General features: G+C 40.0%; 1 protein-coding gene across 1 annotated transcript; it reads right to left on the bottom strand.

Moving 5' to 3' along the window:
* Positions 1–4,302: 4,302 nt before the first annotated feature.
* LOC105626604 (histone-lysine N-methyltransferase trithorax) lies at positions 4,303–17,127 on the bottom strand. Its single transcript, XM_012207898.1, has 11 exons — positions 16,963–17,127; positions 14,692–16,123; positions 14,030–14,593; positions 13,529–13,956; positions 13,109–13,270; positions 12,603–12,998; positions 7,381–12,502; positions 5,685–7,158; positions 5,197–5,359; positions 4,748–4,894; positions 4,303–4,476 (listed from the first exon to the last, which is right to left on the bottom strand). Exons 1-11 carry the CDS (start codon positions 17,125–17,127, stop codon positions 4,303–4,305), a joined length of 10,227 nt encoding a protein of 3,408 aa, XP_012063288.1.
* Positions 17,128–17,371: the final 244 nt, after the last annotated feature.

Genomic DNA, 17,371 nt, shown 5'->3' on the forward strand with positions numbered 1-17,371 from the left:
CCTACCTTCCTTTTCGTTCTATAATATTCGTTCTCTNTTCTNTNTNTATTATCGNGGTCGTACTNNGCCGGTCCNCTATTACTATATTCTCCTCTCTCTCTCTCTCTCTCTCTCTCTCTCTCTTTCTTTCTTTCTCTACAACCTATATCCGTCATAAATATGTAAACGCAAGAAGGGATAAAAACGCTACTGTAATATGCGATATAATAATATTATCGTACTTCGATATTAGTTATAAATAGTTTTTTAATAATTATTTGTCCAAACACTGAATATTTTACAACAGCCATCGAATCTCAACTATTTGTAACTCTATTTAAACAGTTTGCAACTTTTACAGTTCATCATTCATTTTTTTTCAATTTCACTTTTAATATTATTATGCGTATAGCACATGATCTGATCCAATATCATATCAATAATAGGGATATATCATAAATTTTGTAATTTCCTAAAAAATATTCTCTAAAAAATATGTCGACCTAAAGATTATTATGACTGATAATCACAGACAATTTTTTCAATTTTTCTTTTTCTCTTTCATACCATCGTCGAGTTTGTCAATAATTGTTATTTATCTTCCCTCTTACTTTTTTTTTTTAAACAAGTACAATATTTCAAAATTCTACACTTTGTTTAAACATTAGAATAGTAGGTTTATACACGTCTTAAGAAGCGTTTTATATTTCAATTTTTCTCCCTCTTTTAATTGCTTAAATTGTAATATTTTAATATTCTCAGCTTATCCTTTTCTCAAGAAGAAAAAAAAATTTAAAGAGCGCAATGAGACCAAAGTTTCGATTATGAAAGATCGCAATTAGCGTGATGATGCGCCGAAACCGTCGCGTCGTGAGAACACACACCGCGCGCTCGTCACGTTTCCGCGAAATCACTTAATCACTCGCAATTTTAAACGCAACGCTGAAATGCGACGTCCGTTCGGATTCGAATCGTTCGAACTTCGAAGCGAATCTGTCTGTCGAGAGGTAAAACATGCGTAAAAGTCAGAGAGAAACAATCTACCTATTACATCTATACATTAGTATCATTTTTTTTCCTCTAATTATTAGTAAACTATTAAACAGTTTATTCATCGTACCGTTTCTTCGGATGTTTCATCATTTTTTTACACGCAGCGTTACTTTTGAAAGGTGCTGATGGGTGTAGTAAACAAACGGTGCTTAATATGCCCAAATACGAGTGACTTGAGTAGTGATGTATTATGCTTTCTCTTTCTCGTTTTTTGTGTGTGTATAGATTATAATTAATAGCGATAATAATAATAATAATAATAATAATAATAATCATAATCATAATCATAGTGAAGGCTGTATGCGTAATACTCTCTAAGGAGGGTCATATACCCTTTTTACGCAGTTTAAAGAGTAGTTTAAAAAGACACAGAGTATGTTCCAGAAAGCACCTGATAGATATTCGTCCGAATTCATCAGGTAAGGATTATTAGCAGACAAGTAAATCTCTCTTTCTCTCTCTCACTCTCTCACACATACGCTTTTAATCTTCCGCTACAAGCATACGTTTAAACTGTTCCATACTTTTTGCTGAAGTACTCGCGTGGGTACTTTACAGAAGTCGTCGATGATACAAATAATGAAAAGGGAACGCTGTACTGAAAAATTTAAATCTATTCGCGAACGTAGAAATGAAATCGGACAATGATGGATAGCTTACAGCTTATAATCATAATACAGAGCAATGTAAAAATCGAGTTACATGGTATGTATGCCTACAGAGAATACACCTTGTAAAGCCCAAATAAATTCTGACATCCGATTATTCTAGCGTAACAATCAGAAGACTGTAATCAAATTAAAGATACACGATTGCTTGTTTGTTAGGGGAAAAAAAAAAAAAAAGGATTTGATCCTTGTATCCGCTTGTATTAATCAATGTGACTACCATATATGTGCACCGGTCCTAAATCGTTCAGTTTACATTAGTTACTTTTTCGTCAACCCTAATACCATATCGTTTATAATCAATAAATATCAATAAAATATCTAACATTGTTATATTTTCAAGTAAGTTACCATCCTTACTAGTCGTATTACTTTTCATGTACAGATTAAAATTAATTATCATTATATTAACAATATTCATCTCCTCGAATATAATAGTCATTAATTATCGATAATTATAATATTAAAAAAAAAAAAAAGATTCACAAAATATCTAAAAGATGGCAATTTCACGTGACCAGAACAGGTTTCCGTTTTCCCGCGATTTTATAACTTTTTACAACTCAGCATATGCGCTTTGTACCAAACCAGGCCGATTAAAATCGCAGCACGTCTGACATTATTCGTGTGCTCAAATAATGCGCTCCTATGTGTGTGCCACCATTTCACCCCTTTATATTATCTCTTTAAATAATTCACGATCAATATTCTTCGTATAACGCATTTCTTATTATTATCAAACACTTCCGCACTGCAACCTTACTATCTCTTACTCTAGGCCATTTTTTCATGAAAAGTGCACTTAACGGTGTCCATGGAGCACCAAAATTTAAGGGACTACCACCTCGGCAGAAATTGATTAATCGCGCTAAAATACGATGTAGTTGTATCGGAGGGCGCCGTGCCATGCGCCGTTGCGGTTGTTAGTTTCGAATATAAAATATCATTTGCGTAAATATATATATCTAAATCTATCACCGGGTGAAAGCGTAGGTACATGTAAAAGTAAGGCAAAACTGGACTTCACAGAAGGGTATTGGTACGGAATACATGGTACATATATATATATATCCGTAAAAATGTAAAATATATATTCCTATAAAAGCATCTCTAATATATTTCCCATTATGGGAAAATATCACAAACGTTCGCCGGAGAAACATGTCCGGAGACGTTTATCCCAAACAATGCATAAATCTTCGTCGATTTGACCGACGAACAAACCGATTTTTCGATTAAAAAAAATTCTTTTAAAAGGATTATTAAAACCGTTAACGCTTCTATTCAATACTCGTCAAACAAAATGTCGTGTCTCATATAATTCAGACAATAGAATTCGGATAATAAACTCGAATATGAATATGATCTTGGCAAGGTGGAAGCACAAATATAGACGCGATATTTAAAAAAATGTACAAAAAGGAAAAGAGAGGACAAATAATATCGAACTCGCGCCATTCATTTTTACATTGAATAAATAGTTTTGGAAAGCAAATATCCTCTAGTCAATGATGCCACGTGAACAATAAAACAAAATCGTATCAATGTCTGCCAAAGTAGGTATACCTTCGAACAATATCCTGCTATAGGAGACTGTTCTCGCTTGCCATTCTCTATCTCTCTCCTTAATACCTACATTCCTAACTTAAGTTAAAACTGATTTGCTGTACTTACATCAAAGACGATATATCTAGTCTAACAATTACATATTTTACAAAAACATTTGAAATCTGGCCCTACAGCAGACATGAAATGTCACGAAGTTAGTCATACACTGTACACTAAATTTAAAATTTACAAATCATCTAAATATACAATTATCGCGCATTTTATGTTCACGCGCTTGACAAGATCTTTTGTACACTATATTTACGTTATTTTTATCTTGTGATATTTGAAAGAAATGTAAGTAGCTTTCAAAAAGAAAACTTATGATCATTGTCAAAAATCCGTTAGTTTCTCGTAGTACTTTTGCAGCATTATTTTTCATTTTTATCCTTATGATAAAAATAATTTCGTTTAAGAGAAAGAGTTTATTTTGAAATCCGATCAAAGCATCGAGAGATCCATATCATGCAAGAATTATGCGCTCTCGTATAAGGAGCTCTCGCATTTAGTGTAAAGTGTAAGATAACTTGTACACTTAAGCCTCAACAGTAGATAATACGTAGAGTCTAAAAGTCGTGCGAGAAAGCACAGGCGTGAATAAAATAACACTTTCACAAGTCTGAAGCGCGTTAGTAAAACGCACGACTTTGTCGGATACAAAAGCAGGAGATACTCGAATGGTTTATTGCTATAGGTATATGTGTAAATATACCCCCCGTTAAATCAACTACAGGAACGTAGCTGTCTAAAGTAACATCATCGTAATCGCTGTGCTTCGCGTATTACGTCTGGCCTTCTAATCTTTAAAATGTATAATCTATGTTCTTTTATATAGTAATAAAAAGCTGCAATCTCTGAAAATAGTTTGATGATGAGTAAAATGAATAACATTCAATAAAACGAATCCTATTCGAAAGCGCGCGCGCAATTATAGCACATATTTTATTTCTTTGTCTTCGGTCAGCTGCTTAAGATAAGCTGTATATACGCAGTCTCAGTTGAGGTATTTGCGACATTTGCGAGAACCGCAAGTACACGGGATCTTGATATCCTCGAATGGGAATTTGTAGTCATATGTCAACTCCTCTCCTTGAATGATGCGACGAAGAGCAAAAATCAGTATGTGTTTCTTACCTAGTATGTCCACCACTCGCGAGTAGCAATTTGGCTATAACATACATATTTTCGTATAATACATATTTATCAAATATTTCAACGTGATGATTATAATAATATTAACGTAATGTTTAATTATATATATTATATATTACATAATCAAATTATAGAAAGTGCAATTTAAAATAATTAGATTTTTATATATTTAAAAATATTTATATACAAATAAAATAATGTTATTAGATAATAATAAAAGCTTTTGTCAATTTGTAGTAATAGGTAAATTTTTGTTTTAAAAATAAAGAAAAAGAAATCTTCCGTACCTCGCACGAATGATTGATAAACCTAGCTGCATTTCCCTTCATAGTAGCATCAACAACTAGATGATCGTCGATTTTAAACATATAACAGCCTATATTCTTGCTGTCATAATACTTTTCTCTTTTATCGGTCAAGGAAGATCGAATAACCTAATGATAGTCAATAATTTTAATGGTTATAATAATAATAATAATAATAATAATAGCGATACTAGAGATCCTATAGTGTAACAGACATTTGCAAAGTGTCACGTGATCAATATATTTCTCTAATTGGCTGGAGTAATTCGTAGTAACTGTCATATTGAATTTATCAATATATTTATCAATATACTCAACTCCTGTCGACTGCTCTGCGAATCTCTGTTAGATTGTAGGATCTCTATCTAAGCGATACCGATTACAAGTGACATGATCTTCTAATATGTGAATATGAATAGTTTGCTACTTACTTCACCGGCGTATTCAATGACCATCTCACCAGGCTCGATATCTCTCAAACAAAACAGTCCTCTACCATGTATATGGGAATAATATACACCAACAGATGCTTTTGATGTTTCTTTAAGTATTCTAAAGCGCATTGCCATAGGCAAATTGGTACTCACGGCTCGCCTGTAACAGTATTCATCACAATGCTTTATTAAATAAATTATTAACAATAGCACTTGTTTATTTTTCATATTACAGATTTTATTTATAGTCTAAAGAAGTATAACTTATATTCAATATATAATGTGTATCAAAAGACGATATGTGAGATTATTAAAATAAAAAATGTAAATATATCACACCGATGATGCACAAGACCATTAAAATGAAAGTATTAAAACTCATATTGATAATTAAATATCAGAAATCACATGAATTAATTTACAAAAAACAATTATAAAATAGCAATTTTGTCTTTACATTATATAAGCGTGGTGGTGAATTTTACCTAGATTCTGTTTCCGATATTGTAATTATATTAGGATGCGGTCTATGCTGCGACGCCAACCAGCTGAACATGTCGTGTACTTTCCTGCCTTTAAAAGGTTCTGCTCGTGCCGCTCCGTTGGCACACGCTGCCGGCAACTCATTTTCCATCTCGTCGGGTTTTGGCGGCTCCAACGTATGGAATTTGGGCTTATACTTGCTGCATCTGTTGACGCCCGGCAATTGTTCAATCAAGTAGATAGCCGCATTATTCTCCAAACCGAGACCCTCGGACAACGGATTGTGAGGCAGAGGAGACAAGTTGTGAACCTTGCGCGCATTCTGTACCGCCTGATACACTGTCTCCCAAACCTCGGTCATAGACGAGGCAGTATGGGTAAAGCCATCTTGCGACTTGATCTCATACATTAAGATCGGTCCTTTCGAGCAATTGTGCATTTGCGGCGGATTCTGCTGCGGATTGTTTCGCAGCGGTCTGATTGATTTCGTCACTATTCTGGGTTTCTTGACAGCTACGGGCGGCGCTTTTGCCTTAAGTATGTTCACTTTCGCGTCCATAGGTTTCACTTTGTCCTCGAATTTGTTCGCTTTGAGCGTAAACGTTTTGATCGGCAACAGTTGTAATGACGCAATCTGAGGCACCTGTTTTGACGGTAATATCTCCACAGATGTTACTTGTGGTGTCTTTTTGCTCTGAGTGACCGCCTTCATGTTGCGCGTGATCTTGTAAGAACCGTCCTGTAACTGTTTCTGCAGCACTATCTTCAACGATGTGTTTTGTAGCTTCTCCTTATCAAGTTCCAATTTGAGATTCTCCTTTACTTTCTCTATAGTTTCTGTATTCAGTTTGATATTGTCACTGATATTGCTGAGTGCGGTTTCAGGTTTTTTTATTTGCACGATCTGCTCGATGATTTCCTTCTTTGATTCTACGATTTCCGGTTCGGCTGGCTTGATTACCGGTTTCGTCGGCTCTTCAATCGCCAAATCGTCTTTCTTTGCTGGATCCTGCTTAAGTGTCACCGCCTGCATTGGCAGCACCCTGTTCATCGGTCTACTGGTCGGCATGTTATTCGTCGGCATCGTAATTTTGTTTTGCACGGAATTGGAATTAGAAACAATGATTGGGTTGTTATTGTTGATGCATGTGTTCATCGAGTTCGGATTCAACGCGATACCGTTACTATAGCTCTTATGTATGCTATTTACATCGTGATTTGACTTATGATTTAAAACTAGATTCCGTTGCGTAACATAATGATTCGATAAAGGTGGTATCTTAGATGATGATATGCTAGACTTGATCATGCTAGTGTTCTCCGATACGTGTTTCGAATCGAAATATGGTCGCACACTGTTGTTCATCGGTTGCTCCGCGCCGAACAACGGCTCAGTGATCTTCCAAGCTCCATGATTCGCCTGAACCAAATGCGTGACTGGACTGGGTCTCACAGCGACACGAGGTATCGTTGGCATTGCATGAGGTGGTAGTGCTGATGATGGCGGCGATGGTAGCGACGATGGAGGTGTTGATGGCGGTGGTGGTGTTGGTTGCGGTGGTGGTGGTAGTGGTGGCGGTGGTGGTGGTGGCGGTGGTGGTGGTGGTGGTGGTGGTAGTGGTGGTGGTGGTGGTGGTGGCGGTGGTGGTGGCGGTGGTGGTGGTGGTGGAGGTGGTGGAGGTGGCGGTGGTGGTGGTGGCGCCGACGATGATAGCTTTGTCGGTGTCATTACGCTTATCGACGTCGCATTCGATGAACACACATCTGCCACTTGAATCGATGCCATTGGATGCTCTATGGTCGCATTTTGACACGGTACCGGTGTAACGACGTTACACGCGATGCCACCATAAGCTCGTTCCGGAGATGTGGCGGAAATGTTGATTTGTGGTGGCGTTACAATTGGTTCTACTGCTAGCGTTGATGCTGATATTGATATTGGTGCTGGCATTGATACTGATGTTGGTATTGATACTGGTGTCGGTATTGACACTGGTGTCGGTATTGACATTGGTGTCGGTAATGACACTGGTGTCGGTATTGACACTGGTGTCGGTATTGACACTGGTGTCGGTATTGACATTGGTGCTGGTATTGATGCCGATGCTGGCATCGGTGCCGATGCCAATGTTGGTGCTGGTGATGGTACCGGAGCTGCTGCTGGTGGTAACGACGGCGCCGATTGGTTCACCACCACGTAAGGTACTCCAGACATGTTGGACATGCCACTCACATTCTGCATACTCGCTATGTTAGATACGCCAGTTATGTTGGGCATACCAGATATGTTCGGCATACTCGATACATTCTGCATCGTTGTTACAGTAGGTACGCCCGACATAGCTTGTACATCCACGATAGGCTCCATCAGCTTAGATGCTTGAAATACCTGTGTTGTTGTTTGATAACTACTGGCCAATACTTGTGGCACTGTGCCAGTCATGAATTGGCTAGACGACATCACGGTATTGCTAACGATTGTCTCCAGACCATAGTACATTGGTTGATTCGATACAAACATACCGCCGGTTGGATCGGCAAACATTTCCAGAGTAGGCGTAGAACTCAATAGCAGTTGCTCCGATGATATAACGCCACATTGGATTGCATTGGGTTGTTGTTGTATGATGGTACCTAATACAGTAGGCTGTGTCTGCGCAATCTGCACACTCGGCAATATCGATATACCACCGTTTTGTAGCAGCAGATTGTCGGTGGACGGTGCTTGTATATAGGTGCCTGGCACTAAAGAATTTGCAGCGATCAGCTGCGGTTTGAAACCGGTCTCGTGTTGCCCGTCACCTATTGTCGTGATGTATTGTAAATTTTGACCAGATTGTTGCTGCAGTGCTTCCACATAAGCGGATACAATTCCTGGTGACGCCACTTGCTGAAGGATTACTGTGGGTGGTCTCGGGGTGGTCTGATGTAACTGGATTACCGGTGGACCGTTTGACATCGTTGTCGGTTGAAATTTGACATTGTGCGCGATATTTTGCGGCGACTGTATTACATTTTTCAAAACATGTTGCTGTGGCTTGATGTTCTTGGTCTTAGGCTTGGCTACCCGTAAATTCTTCTTGGAAGAGGTTCGGGTGATCTGTGCGTTCGTCTGCATAGACTCGTGCGCAGTTTGTACGCCCATGGACGAAAAACTGGGTGACATTTCCGGACTTGGGACGGTCTGCGAGCTCGTGCTGTCCGGCGAACTCATCGGTGTATTCACGATACCATGCGCCGTAGCATTTGAGTCGCTGGAGATGGACGGCGGATCTGTGATCTCCGTTATCTGCACTGTGCTTTCCTGAGGAGGTAATACTGCTGGGTTCGGCAGAGTGGTGGTTCTACGGGTGTATTGAGTCTGTACGATCACGTCATTGGACGTTAATACTGTCTGGTGTACGGTCTCGACGGTGGCATGCGTCGCATGAATTTGTGGCGTAATGATCGCTTGGGCAATCGGTTCAATCTGGATACTCGGATGAGGCGACGCCACGGATGCCTCGATGGGTGACGTCGCTTGAATATCCGAGTAATCGGTCGTTAGAGTGTGGCCCTCAGATGGTGAAAGCGTGATGAATTGCGATGACATCGAACCCATGTTTGGGGAAAACCCCGATTCTGGCGATGCCAGCTTGTTGTCCATGGTCTCCGAGTCGCTATCACTAGTAATCATAGTATCGCAGTTGTTCAGATGACGATTGTAACTCTCCTCGTTGCGATACGTGAGCCCACATCTCTTGCAAGTGACATCGATATCCTCGAACGGCGACGATTCGTATGAGGTATGAAGTAACCTTTCATGCGTCATCATATGTTGCGACGAGACGCACTCGTCGTCGCTCGAGATATCGCCTGCACCATCGACCTGTGGGATCTGCAGATTCATTTTGAGATTCTTCTCCTTGAACAAGACTTCCGCTTTGTGCGAGGTACATCTAATGGTTGGTGCGGTTATAAAGTTGCTATTGCCACTCTTCGTTTTTTTATCACAGTTACTTGACACATGTGATCTGATGAAACCAAAGATACGCTTTGAATGTAAAAGATTTGAAGGCCGCGCGTATAAGCCAAGTTCCATTTCCGAGCTTGACTCGCTCGCATCAGACGAGTGCTCATCATTAATGCCGTCTAATTGCGGGATCGATAATGATTCAGATGTTTGAAGATTCGCGTTTTTCTCTTCGGCATTGTATTCTGGTGAACTGCACTCGCTGGCACTATTAGCGTCAACCGATCCGTCGACTTGCACTATTCGCGGTTGCTGCTGTCTTGGATGCCAAAGCAGCCTCTTGTGTTCCTTTACGTCGTCCCTGGCTGGTAACACGCGGCGATTTAATCCAGCAGAGTCCTCAATACAATATTTCAACTCGCGCACAGAATCGGATAATATGTTAGGCGTGTTTCCTCTTCCCACAGTGACCATAATACTCTCCGGGATTCTCAATTCATGAAACATCGACGTACGTTCGTTTTGCGCATCAAGAACAATAAGACCGGTTTCGCTGGACTTGGTACTGGATGGATTTCGGGGCAACTTCCGTCTTTTTATGTTAGAACCATAAGTGTTGTCGAGCTTGCAGCTCCATGTGAGACTGCAGGAACGTTGATGATGCCTTTGACCGCCGACGATCAGCGGATTGTTCGACATCACCTCTGATTTGGATCGTTTCAGTTCTCTACCGCCGCGTTTCTGGCTTTTTGAATTAAATAAGTCGTCCATGAGATCCTGCATCGCAGTCTTTGCTTCCAATCGTACCCAGAGATCATTGTGCGCTCCTAATTCCAACAGAGACGAATCTATTTTGGAGATCTTACTTTCCGACGGTTTTATCGTCTCTTCGACTTCTGACGACAACATATCATCCTTGAATAAATCCGTGCTGAAAGAGCCATCATTCTTTAAATCCATGGCTAAAAAATCCTCATACGACATCTTTGGAAAAATGTCTTGCATGGAAATTCCATCTAACAGGTCGTGTGGCAAATCTTCAAATATAGCCTCCTTCAATTCCGGCGGCAAAAGATCTGTATTGTTCTGCTCCGCTAAATTCTCATCAACTTCTTTGTTGCACACGAAATCGATGAGCGCATCTAGAGTTTGTTTGACGGCCAAATAATCTGTCGGTACTTCATCTTTCTCCTGCTCCTTGCTATGATCGATAGTGATGTTATTCTCCATGTCGGACGAGACGTCCGGCATATATACCTGCACATAAGTTCTAATGTAATATCTCACGATCTTGTAAGGATTCACTGTGGACCAGTAAAGTCTAGAACATTTGTAATCGCATGGTATTATCTTCTCAGCCGTATCAGAGAATTCCGGAATGACGGTGCCCAAACAGTCGACCATCAAAGAACCTATCATTAACTTAACTTTGTTGGGTTCGGCAAATTTCTTTTTCTTACGATCCAACTCCACATATACCGGTCGTTTCAAACTAAACTCGTTCTCGTTTTGCAGAGACTTATAGACATGACTCGTATTCGAATGTGAGATGCAAAATACAGTTTTGTCGTCATTGAAAGCGAGTCCGACATTCCTCGCGCATGGAAAATGAAAAGTATTGCTGCAATTCTTCGCGCAACATCCGATGCTCGCGCCCTTCTTACCGCACTCGGAGCAGCGAATCAAACGACCCCTCGAAATGGCACTATGAACATTCTGCAGTGAGCCATCGATTTCCTCAAACACCTCGTTTGACCATAGCGCGCAATTCGCGTGTACCCATTCATTCTGCCCACAATACAGTAACCTTCCCTCTTTTGTCTCGTGCCCATCGCCCAAACCCTTGCATAAACAACACGATCTGCTGTCCTCGACGTGAATATTATATAGATTTGCCGTTTTTGCTGCGATTGCTTTCGGTGCTTTCATCACTTCCTCCTTCCATGCCTCCAGAATAGGATCGTCAAACTTTGTCGTCAGAGCAATGTCTTCGCCAACATCTTTAGTAGGCATTAACGTATCATCGTTGTTGTCGCTGCTCTTAAAATTTTTCGGAATAAACCATGGAAAAACTTCTTGTAGAATCTCGTGATACGTTTCTATCAGATCTTTTGAACCGACACGATTGATTACGTGCATCATATCACAATGAAATTGTAATAACGATTTATATTCATTACTGTTTACCTTACGTTTCACAGACATTAAAGTGGGCGAGGGTCTTGCGATGATTTGCTGCTCGGAACAATGGCATTCCGTGCCATCGGTTGAAGTTGAAGAAACTAATGAATCTTGATTTATCAAGTCTTTTTTCTCGTTATCTTGAGAGTCCTTCGGAACGCAGTTTTTCACTCTAACCGAGCATTCTTTTAGATGGAATTTCTGTCGTAGTCGTCGCAGACCTTTTCTAATGGGATTATCTATTGAATGTTCTTCTAAATCAGGCTTATTCATACCATCCCTGTAATTGGCACTCGAACTCGAGTCGATATCTATGGACTTATCACCATTACACTCTTCCGATTCTTCATTTTCTTTTGTACAGTTCGTTTCATTTTTGTCTTCTTCAGGAAACTCAAGTTTTCTTACACTCAAAACGGGCCTGCAAAGGCACTCCTTTCTGGGACTCCACTTGAGAGCCGTGCAAATCTTGCGATTTTTACTTAGAGATTTTATCACCCCGATGAAACCCGCCTTCAGTTCCGCTTCTATGGCATTCCTCCAAATAGAGGAACTCGAATTGGAAGAGCATTGGCTACACGTGAATTCGATCGAATCGGGCAGGTAACTAAGTATCTGGTAACGCTCATCGGAAAGACCTTCACAACGGGCATGTACCCAGCAGGAACACTCGCTACATTCCATCATCTAAAAGAATGTGTGCGATCATAATATATAAATTGCAAATATGAAACAAATTTTGCGATTGTGAACTTATTTTATATCAAGATTACATGTACATACTCACCTTTGTGTCAAAATCGTTCTCGTTGTAACATCTCTGACACAAAGGACAATAGTTTCCTTGTTGTCTTAACTTAAAGCACATAGAGCAGAGAGGTAAGTTACCAACGTGAACGTTGACGCCCTCGCTACCACAGCTTTTACATTTAATACAGCTCTGACAAACATAAGGTCGATCGGGACTGTACAATCTGGAGCTAACACCGGACTTTGACAAACATGAATGATGAAACGACTGACGACAACGAATGCAGGATAATTTCGGACCGGATCTGAGATGGCAGGACTGACATATCGTACACCGGGGACAACACCAGTTTGGCTGTGCACAAGCGTTCCATTCACTGGGTTCCAAACAGAAGGCATGGTACGGCTCGCAACAGCATTGACAGTGGATCAGCTGTAAAGAAGGATCAATTATATTGATAGTTCTCGAAAAGAAGGCGTGTTACTATTACATGTCCACTCGTTATCCTTCTATACCTGATATTTCATACGTTTATTACTTACCGGCTCTTTACCAGCGCTTCCACACAAATAGCAAATAGCAGGTATATGAAATAGTTCAGAACCGATAAGAGCAAAACCCTTAGCTCCGACCTCAGAAGGATCGTATTGCTCCCAGAAATCTATGGAAACTGTATATACAGTATCCATAACTGCCTTAGACACCTACAACAAATATATTATTATTCACATCACTTTACTTTCTATTTTATGTCACATTAATTTATGAACGAAATTTAAGTTTGTAGCAAGTTTTATATTAAATAAACGGAATACCAACTTACATACAAAAAAAGCAACTTATAGATGTCGTACAAGAAAAATAGAACCTCTCATCCAGTATATGTCATTGACAAATAAATATTTATATGGCTATACTTAGATCACTTTCTTCTCGATTATACTTGAAAAATATCTTACCACTGGAAAGTGCAACGTTGACACATTCTGTTGCGGTTTTCCTCTTCTCGAATGAGACTGTTGTGTTGTGTTAACGTTAAGATTTAAATTATTATCTTCATTATGCTTTTGTATTTCCTTTTCTTTTACATCATCTCTCTTTTCTATTCTCTCATTTTCTTTCACTGTCTTTGGAATGTTTTTACCATGTTCGTTGTCTTCTTTCGCGTCTACAGTAGGAAAAGTTGCAATGGGTTGTCCAAGTGCAACACTAGCGCTTCGACAAACATGCTTAACTCTCGGTCCTTTCAACTCAAGTCTCTGTCTAAGAGGTTGCGACTGTTGGCTGGCAGACGAAGAAGCGACCACTGGATTTTTAATTTTCTTTCTTACTTTAATCCTGTTATTTTTCCTTCGTTTCTTATTAGGCGATATACTCATTGAAGAATCAACTGTAATAAAACACATCATAAATACAAATAAACGCGATTTCAAAAAAAGTATTTATAAAATAACTTGTCTTACACTTATCTATTTTTGTATAGAGAAAACCTCCAGTGCCCTGATAACTCGTCTTATGTCCCATTTCAAAATTTCTCCAACTCATAGCAGACTTAAATAAATTTCTTTCCGAACTATCTTCTGCGGGCCAACTGAGTTTAGACGAGCATAACTTTTGTCCTTGACCATCCTCGTCTTGACCAAGTGGCAAAGAAATACTTAAAGGGTCTCTCATTAATGGTGGTAACAACGCGTTTAAGCCAGTTCTTAAAGGAGGTGGAATGTTATAACATTTCAAACACATTTTCAACCAACACGCCGGGCATCTGGCTTTATAAACGCATCTCATGAGATTCCATTGTTGACTCCTCACAACAGGTGGGACTAAACACAAACCGTCCCCTTTATGACACTGAAGAATGGGAAGAACATTGTTTGAGGATTTAGCACAAGCTTGACGTTTGATCATTTTGCTTATAAACTTTCGGCAAGATTCGCAACTGTGAATACCAAATTTGCGTGCCTGTTTCACAAATCGATAAAATCGCACTGCTCCGCAAACACCACATTTTATAGTACCTGTTAATCCTACAACGAAAAATAATCAATAATATTTAGGAATAGTTTTTGTTGAAAGTATATGTGTAACAAATAGATACAAAATCGTCACAAAGTATAATATGTACCTAAATTAGTGCTTCCTCCCATAGTGTTACTGGTACTCGTTGTTGAAAATGGTCCTTCTGTTCCAGCTAGACACTTATTGTCCAACTTTAATCTTGCTTTCCTTAATATAACTTTTCCACCATTGAGTTTCATTCCGCTAAAATCGGGTGACTCGCCTTCCTGATTGCTGTGCTCGCTTTCGTTTTCAGATAAATTGTTTTCCGTCTCAAAATTGTTCAATGTATTAACCGCAGTTTTATTACCATGTCCAAGCTGATTCTCAATTTCTGCACAGCCACCTTCTGTCAATCCTGCACCACTGTTAAAGCTTACCTGATTATTACTTAAATCGCTTGCTATTTCATTTTGAGTTCCTGATCTCGTCTGAACTCTGGAAGACTCGAAGTGTGGAACATTGGAATCGGGAAGAACTTTTGTAGGAATAGAAATCTGTTTCTGATTTCTGGAAATTGTTGATTTCACAGTTTGTGTCGTCCTGCTCGAGTTTTGTGAGCATTCTTGATTACTATTATAATTGTCGGATGTGCTGTTTGATATTTTATTCTTACACGATACAGTATGAGATTTCTTTACTTCTCTATGAGCTGATTTTGATATTTGTGCGTTTTGTACAGAATTCGCTGATTTTTCTATATTTTTTACTGATTGAGTTATAATCTCAGCATTGGAGTTTACACTTTGAATCACCCTTTTTGGCTTACTTCTTGCCTCTTTAAATTTTGTACATAACTTATTAACAGTATTCCCTTTCAATTTTGATTCCAAGTTGCTAAGCTTATCTGGATTTAATTTAGTCTTTTTTACGTGTACACCAATTTCATTCTCGCTATACTCTGTAGTAGAAATTTCTTCCAATTCCTCGATAAATCTTTTATTTGGTTTTATAACTCTTGACGAATGCACGCTGCGAACGGGTAAAACAAATTTTCTCACTGTGCTAGGCTTCTCTCCTGATTGCACTACTAAATTACGTGTATTACTTCCAGATTTCGCCCTTTGAAGTAATCTTTTTGCAGTACTGTTACGTAACTGTCTGGTTCTTTGATGCTGATCTAAGATGTTGTTCACTGATTTTAGCACCGGATTTTTCAAATAATTCGAAAATTTAATGTTCTTGCAATTCTTACGACTTTTTGCTCGGTGAATCTTTGAATGCTTAGTATTTGGATTTGTAACTGATTGTAACCGGGTGATGTCTTTAACTGGTTTTGGATTTGAATTGGTAAACTTTTCTGTGCTATTTTCGATGTCTGTAGGAGAATTTTTAATATCAATAACATCCTTCTTCGTGCTGGACCGTGGTGCAAGATTTTCGACTGTGACAGATGGCAATTTATCGCTTGTCTTCTCTGCATCATGTTGCTGAGTTTTTATATAAGATGCAGAAAGATTAGCCTCTTTAGTGCTAAATCCGTGAAATGGTGGATGTTCCTAAAGAAAAATCACCTAGATGAGTATTAGAAATAACAAACTATTCGACAATGATAATCTATCATAGTATAATTATATCTAAGCGTGTATATATTTTGTGTATGTATGTATGTATGTATGTTGTACAGTGAACAAACAAATTGTCAAACCATGAAAATAAACAAATAACTATAAAGTAGATTTACTTTGTCTACACGACAATCTGCCTTCTGCAAAGTTTTATTCGTATTAAAAAAAAAAATTGACAATCCTACATTCTTCCCAGCTGATAAGAAGTTACGGAGCAAGAATTGCAGAAGGCATACGTCACTGACATACTCCGTACCAAAAGCAGCCAGGATAAAATGTATAGAAATGAGTATAGCTCGATCGACATACGGAAGGGGAGGCAATGGTAAATTGAGAAACGAATCATTGAACGGCAAGTAAAGACCGCAAAGCGAACGCGTCGTGCACCTGCCGTTGGACAATCACTTATCACCGCGGATGATCACCGCCGATAGGTTAACCCGCGCGCTACGCCGCGCCAAAGTTCGTCGTCGGCCTGCGTATCGCAAGTCCATCCGAGTGTGTGTCCTCGTGACGCTTGCCGGAGCCGGACAATACGCGCAACTCGCGAGCGGCGAGACGCGGTGCGACGCGCGACGCGACGCTCGTCGATCTCACGCGACCTCGGCCTCGCCGAGCAACGGCGGCGACATGATAGCGGCTACGATAACGACGGCAACGGTGGACGATGACGGTACGGTGACGCCGACGACGAAAACGACGGCGACGGTGACGGCGACAACGGATAGCGACGGTGGACGCCTCAACGCGACGACCTTTTTCCCCCTCACCTTCTCGTTGTCGCCGAATGTTTCGTTGAACAGGGAAAGTCCGTAGTAGATGTTTTCGGCGACAGTTACCGGATCGTTCTGCGCTGCCTCAGGCTGGCCCAGCACCTTGATCCGTTTCCTGGTGGCCGTCTTCGGCGGCTTCCCGGGAAACTTGGACCTTCCCATGTTCACCTGTTTTCAACGACGGACCTCAACCTCGCAGCGAAATTCTGCTTCCATTTTACTCGCGATTTGTGCCCACGGCCGAGAGGCGCACCGACTCTCTCGCGTACACTACTATACACCAACGTATGCTTTCCGATATACCGTCCTATATGTGCGCGCGCGCACGCGCACACACACATATGCACACAGCAAAGTACGCACTGCTAGTATCACTAGTGCTCCGCTATACTCTGTTACGCGCATG

Source organism: Atta cephalotes, assembly GCF_000143395.1.
Source record: "Atta cephalotes unplaced genomic scaffold scaffold00005, whole genome shotgun sequence".
NCBI lineage: Eukaryota > Metazoa > Arthropoda > Insecta > Hymenoptera > Formicidae > Atta > Atta cephalotes.

Bases quoted from the DNA above. Each gene is read 5' to 3' on its own strand.
- LOC105626604 (XM_012207898.1), bottom strand. From the start codon at position 17,127: ATGGGAAGGTCCAAGTTTCCCGGGAAGCCGCCGAAGACGGCCACCAGG. The intron at 14,594-14,691 runs GTACATATTATA...TTTTCGTTGTAG, and splicing joins GGGAGGAAGCACTAATTTAG to GATTAACAGGTACTATAAAA. The intron at 7,159-7,380 runs CACCACCACCAC...CACCTCATGCAA, and splicing joins AAAGCTATCATCGTCGGCGC to TGCCAACGATACCTCGTGTC.